Source organism: Alosa sapidissima, chromosome 19, assembly GCF_018492685.1.
Source record: "Alosa sapidissima isolate fAloSap1 chromosome 19, fAloSap1.pri, whole genome shotgun sequence".
NCBI lineage: Eukaryota > Metazoa > Chordata > Actinopteri > Clupeiformes > Clupeidae > Alosa > Alosa sapidissima.
This window is the reverse complement of record NC_055975.1, coordinates 14919814-14926631: the sequence shown is the minus strand read 5'-3', so window position 1 is coordinate 14926631 and position 6818 is coordinate 14919814. Positions and strand designations below refer to the sequence as shown.

The window sequence follows — 6818 nt, the reverse complement described above, 5'->3', positions numbered from 1 at the left end:
AGCAAGACAAGGGCTCTACACAGATCTCGGCTTTCTACATCCTCTCTTTTTACTGTCACTGGATTGATTTCACCACCACCCACTTTGTACCATGTCTTCATCTGACACACAGCACTGTTTCCTTCATTCTTCTTTATTCTTTTTGGACTTTTTATGGTCCATCTTTTATTCCTCATTGAAACAGATGTATTTACCTAACAACAACAGAAGTGTTATGACTTAAATTTGTTTGTACATTTCTAAACTGAAATTTCTAAACTTCTAAACTTAACTTTTGTTACCCTAATACAACATTGCCCAGGGTCAAAACTATAGACGTTAGTGTAATGTTAAAGGAGGTAGACACATAAAGGTACACACTGCAGTCAGATTTATCCTTCTTCATCTTTGTAGCAGAACAACTGATGTGTTTTCAAGGGATTCAATGTATACCATAAACTTACAGTTTCTCCTTTAAATGAAAATCTTGGGATTTCTATGACCAAAGAATGGATTTGTAAATACGCTTGGTCATCATTTAATAATTCATAGTTGATGAGGTCTGAAAAAATCTATTTAATTGTTTCAAATTTACACATAATTCACAAGTTAAATGCCAAATACCAAATTGTTCAAAGCATACCACATCATTTATTCAGGTGCATGCAGTCGACAGTGTTTTCACTTTTGTTCAAGTTTCTTTAAAAAATGACATGTCTGACAGGAAAGGGAAGACTGACATTCATAAAGGAATGCTGGGATTGGGCTGTTCACTCCTTGAGGCAGCATCACTGGTTCTTCGTCTTGGCTCCAGGAACTTTCGATTTGATCCTGTACAGTAAATCAGATGCAACCATCAGTCATCCATCCAACCAGCAGGAGGAGCCCTAACATGTCATTAACAGCTCTGACTGACTGGGAAAATCACTAACTGCTGGTCACAAGTCTGAATGACACTCTCACTGCAAGCGTTCATGAAGTTGGATGCCAGAAAATAAAAAAGACAAGCCCCAAAATAACTTTGGATACCTGTGAAAATCCCAAATGGCCTAATTAAGGTGTTTGTAATTTTAAGTTTGTAAAGCTTTGAAAATCCCAACCCCTCCTTTCTGCCGACGCACTTTTCTATATTAAACATTACCTCTGATTTATTTCCAGTATTGTTATGGGTACAGAACGTTTTCTTATTATGATGACAAGATTTCAGCAGGTTTACGTCATTTACTATCATGTACTGTGTGTAACCACCCTTTACTTTCTCCCTCATGTTGTGTCTGGGTTAGACAGTCAGACACAGGTGATATAGGACTTACAATGCCAAGATGTGTTGTACATTATTCTTCACCACTCCCAAGAAATGGTCAATCTGAGTCTGGAAGAAGGGATGGAGGAAAAAGGTCAAACATACTCTCTCTCAACATATCCCAACACAACATACCAGACTCTTTCTTAGACCCCAATACTGAATTCAGTTGAGTTCAGTTGAATACTTCCTATACGTTAGTATTCAAATACAAAGATAAACATTTTCTGTCTGCTTTGCATACTACAGGTATACTACACATACTGACAGACCCACTGAGATAGACTCACCTGGTTTTTCTCATAAACGATGGGCAGGGTAAACATGGCCACCACAGCTAGGTGAGAAAGAAGGTTTTAGTTCATGACATCATGACATAGTTCATACTTCTCTCGTGGTACTCTAATTTTGATGTGTTTGTGTTTGTGTGTGTGTGTGTGTGTGTGTGTGTGTGTGTGTTTGTGTGTGTGTGTGTGTGTGTGTGTGTGTGTGTATAGATGATCCTACAAATGATCTGTATACATAAAGAGGATGGTTTGTGACAGTAGATTAAGACAGCACCAAACACTTGAACAGACTAATGATAGACTTTATCACTATAATAACGTGTGCCATTTATAACCTGACCTCCAGGGAAAACTTACCAAGAATCAGGAGAGTCAGACCATTAAACACAGCCCCAAGGTGTGTCAGCAACCACATCAGCACTGCAAACTACACACACACACAGACACACAGATACATACTCACACACACACAGACACAGAGAGAGAGAGACACACACATACACACACAGAGAGAGAGAGACACACACACACACACACATATTCTAATTTATAACTGAACAACTCCTTGATGGAAATCCTAATATGGTCTGGGTATTGGGTGCATATCAAAAATGGGACAGAGAAAATTGGTGTCATAGTAATTAGTGAAGCTACCGTCATTATAGCCTCATACTACTCCTCAAGGATGTCTGTACTCAAAAGTCTGTTCTCTCTAAATCAAAAGATTATCCATACGATCCAAAAGATTTATTGCATTTTGCCTTATGAATGAGTGGCATTGAGATCTGACCTTTATGGAGTCCAGCAGGTCTTGCACCAGGAATAGTCTACGCAGTTCCACGAGAGTGCTGTTTAGGTAGAGCTGCATCTTTTCAATATAAGAGCTCATCTGATCTGGTGTCAGAGCAACCTCCAATTCCAGATACGCCCTATGGGAAGAGAATTCATCACCATACATCACATGGAGTTTTCGCTTACCCTCTCTCTCTCTTCCACTCTCTCTCTCTCTGTCTCTCACTCTCTCTCTCAACTCAAGTGTTTCTTTAAAACATTGCATGATAGGAAAGGGAAGACTAACATTTCTGACATTCATAAAGGAATGCTGGGATTGGTCTCTCTCTCTCTCTTACTCCCTCTCTCTTTCTCTCTCTCTCTCTCTCTCTCTCTCTCTCTCTCATCAGTTGCAGCAGAAAAAGGGCTACACAAAGAGAAATACTAATGTTACAGCCTCCAAGACATTCTGGGTTAGTTTCACGTGCATTATTTAAGCCTAGTCCCAGACCAAATGAGAACTTCAGTGGAAGTCTATGACTAGGCTTAATCCATGTATGGAAAACCAGCCCACTGAGTTTACACAGTTAATCTTGGTATACTGAAAAGGTCTCACAAACCAACACTCAATCAAACTCACTTGAAGGGGTGTCCGGCGTCGGTCTTCTGGACAGCTTGCAGGAGGGACTTGTAGGCCCTGAAGCTGATGGTGACCGAGAGGATGGCCAGCGCCACGTGGGCCAGCACACTTAGCGCGCTGAAGCGGCTCAGGGCGACCAGTAACAGCAGGGCGCTTGCAAACACCACACCCGTCTTCCGCGGGTCCCTCCAATACAGCAACTCCATCACTGAAGAGAGAGAGAGAGAGAGAGAAAAAGAGAGAGAGAAAGCAAAAGAGAAAAAGATACAGAGAGATATTGACATGCTGTTTGAAATTCCAGAGGGACACTGATAAAATGCCATCCCTCACACATACTTGTCTTTACTGTGTACCAAGTGTTATTATTATATTGGCCTCCAACAGCTTGCAATGTGGACAAATATACCACGGTAATCCCAAGTTAGCCTCACGGCTATACATGTACTTCCAGTTACTCCACTGGATTGGCTCTGAACTTCATAAGGACCTTCCTGGAGAAGTAGCCAGCGAATGTGGGGGGTCACATGTGACACCTGCTCCATGCTTGTGCACTTCCCAGCTTACCCGCATGGCAAGCCTGGTTAATGATTGGCACCCACGGTAGAAATAGCTCTCTATATCAGCAGAGGCGGGTGATAGGAGTTCAGAGCGCCCTGCCCCTGCCACCTCTCTGGTAAGGGCACGCTCTGTCTGCATAGGACCTCAGGTGACAACAAATATGAGATTCTATAAATGCCATGGACCTGTTTCCCGTGCATGGAGTAGCCTTAGTTCAAGACTAAAAGCTTTTCTTAATGGAAATCTCCACTGAAGTTCTCTTAGTCCATGACTAGGCTTAGACCCTTTGAACTATACATAATTTCTATTAAATATTGTTTTATACCAAGAGCACGTCCTGCCTAACTAAAACTAAATCCTTCAGACTAACTCCAGACCAATGTCAGACTAATCATTCAGACAAATCATTCAGAACTGTAACAGTAGTTCAACTGTTGCATGATGTTTGCTGTCCAGACTGACTGACTGGTGCTGACGCTGAATTACGGTGCACTCTAATCAGTCACAAACTGAGCACAGAGCAGAAACGTCACTAAGCAATCAGAAAGGTGGAAATGTCACAGAGCAAATCAGGGGCTGACTAGTGGATGAAAATCTCTCAGTTCAAAGTGAGAGAGAGAGATGCAGCCCAACTATAGTTTGCAACAACAGGACAAATTACATTTTAATGATATCAAACCTCTGTACATTAATCATATATCTCAAACTCTGTTGCAATTAGATTCTCGACATTTCAGCAAGATTTCAGCATTACAAAAAATTCAATTTGAGACGACATTTCTAATTACTTCAACATTTTCCAAGCAGCTTATTACAAAAGAAGTCTTCACTCCTTTTTTCTGCATCACCTCCTTCTTCTCTCTTCCCATGTTTGGGAGTTAAACCCTGCTGAGCAGGAAGCCGCCACGCTCCAGCTGCTTGCGTGTGTGTGTAGGCAGTGTGCTCCACTGTGAGTGTGTCCCTGTTCACCACCACTAAATATAGACCACTCTCAGAAACTGAGAGGCAGAAATATCAGCTGCTCTCATTGTATGCGTGTACACGGCATACTTTCGCACTGTATCGGCTGTCAAGTCCACCAAGACAGTAATCAATCGATCAATACAACAATCAAATCAAGAATCTCAAGAACCTCACAACACAAGAATTTGAATATGTATGTGGGTGTGTGTGAGCCCGGGTGTGTGTGTATGTGTGTGTGTGTGTGTGTGTGTGTGTGTGTGTGTGTGTGTGTGTGTGTGTGTGTGTGTGTGTGTGTGTCTGTGTTATCAGGAGCAATGTATGTACAGTAGCCTACATGTGAAATGAGGTAAGAAGACCATATGGCACAACAGAATCATAAAGGGTGCAGCAAACACCAACAACAATGACGGACACAACATCCTGACAAGCACCCGGACAAGAAAAACCAGAAACTTTACTCTGCTTACATCAAATGGCTATCATCGCATTTCATTCAAACAGTTTAAATTAAAGTCAGGCTAGCCCTTGTAGGTAGCATTGCTAAGGCTAAGGCTGTTATTCTGGCTCAGAGCCGTCACTGACCTGTGGAGCCCATGTCTGCCGAGAAAAAGAGAGAGAGAAACAGCTGCTGTATCCACACACAAAAGGAGAGAGAGATAAAAAGGGAGCACAGGGAGGGGAGAGTTCCTGGATCAGGGAGGGACTACACTGACATTTGCATTGGCTGGCTAAACCATAGTTCCTCTATATGCTCTCTCTCTCTCTCTCTTTTCTCTCTCTCCTCTCTCTCTCTCTTCCTTTCCTCTCTTCCCTTCCTTTCTCGTTCTGTCTGTTTCTCTCCATTTTTTCTCTAACTCTCTTTAAATCTATCCAGTAGTCACACACACACACACACACACACACACACACACACACTTGAGCAGTGCACTGGCTTTAGAGCAGGGCCATTGACACATGACAGATCAGCTGTAACCCCACAATCGTGCTCACACACACACACATGTTTTTTTCTGTATGCGTGAAAAAATGCACCTCAGCTCAGAGAGGAACCTTTTTCCACTTGGTGCTGTCCATATGGACCAAGTTAAGGTTTTGTCATGATAGGTCAGAGAGTTATTTCAGAGCTTTTTCAGTAGGACCAGGTGCCCCTACCAGTGGTCAAAATAAAATTGTCTTCAAAGTTTAGGTTATAGTGCATTGTTTGATGTGCACTGGTTGAAATAAATGTAATTACACTAGACCACCATTTGGTTGAAGGAGACATGCTTGGGTTCCCTTTTCTATCAAAATCAAAAAGTTTCTCATCACACTTCTCTAATCCACATTATACAACAATTGGGTTCTATGGAACTATTTATTTGTTTCTGATTGGCCGAGAGACGTTCCATGAGTTGGAATATCCCTGGACATTTCAACTCAGACTTTGCACAGCTAATAATAAATCACTCCACGATACAATGCGAAGATTTGACACAATGTTCTCATCCCAGCTCTCCACTATTCCACTCCACTATTTCAAGCAATGGGTTACTCCTTAGCAAACCATAACGAAACAGTGCTTCACCACATCTGTGGATTAAGCCACACAGTCAACTCAATGTAAGTAAGATAAACGAGGATGCTAATTGTTCTTAGCATTGCCAGCATTGTGTATAATATGATTGTCACTTGGAGGAGACTAACCAGAGACGGTTGATAAAGCATATTAAGGATCTTTGGACTAACGTTAGCATAATTAGCTAACCGCTGGTAGGTGGTAGAGCAGGTGAGTGGCGTAGTTGTACAGCAGACACACAGGGTTGGGCCCAGACTGAGGGTCCTGCAGGCCCAACTCCTTCAGCTGGCCCAGTGCTGCCAGGGTCAGCTCCTGCACACAGAACATCCACAAACAGTATATCATCAGGAATTAAACATCGCTCCATGCATTTTACATGTCATGTGTTAAACATCTAGTCTGAAGAAACTTAAAATGGTCAGAAGGTGGATGAACAAAGACTGTTACTGAAATAAATAATACTGAATGGGAAAAGGTCTTGGTAGAAAAGTCTGTTCTGTTCTAGACTGATAGGTGACCTTGACCTCGAACTTGACAGTATTTTGTAACTACATGGTATAGCAGAAAACTACAGTAGGCCTACTGCAGCACAGCACAAGGCATGCTAGCAAGTTGGAAAATGTGTTATCTTTACCAATTTCAACTCACCATTGAGTAACTTTTGATTTGCGTATCTTTTGAGCGGAATTTTCATAAATTGAAATATGACTAGGCTACCTGAACTTTTGTCACTGCTTGCTGCTTTAAGTAGTGATTTGTTCA

At 41.9% G+C, this 6818-nt stretch overlaps 1 protein-coding gene across 2 annotated transcripts; it reads right to left on the bottom strand.

The window, feature by feature from the left end:
* Positions 1-535: 535 nt before the first annotated feature.
* Positions 536-5186, bottom strand: rtn1a (reticulon 1a). 2 transcript variants are annotated; one of them, XM_042071918.1, is made up of 7 exons: positions 5084-5186; positions 2981-3188; positions 2360-2498; positions 1927-1996; positions 1573-1619; positions 1293-1351; positions 536-810 (listed from the first exon to the last, which is right to left on the bottom strand). In XM_042071918.1, the coding sequence occupies exons 1-7, from the start codon at positions 5094-5096 to the stop codon at positions 768-770; spliced, it is 579 nt and encodes a 192-aa protein (XP_041927852.1). In that variant the 5' UTR covers positions 5097-5186; the 3' UTR covers positions 536-767. The 2 variants fall into 2 exon arrangements, with proteins under 2 accessions (XP_041927852.1, XP_041927853.1); XM_042071919.1 differs by lacking the exon at positions 5084-5186 and adding an exon at positions 3317-3338.
* Positions 5187-6818: the final 1632 nt, after the last annotated feature.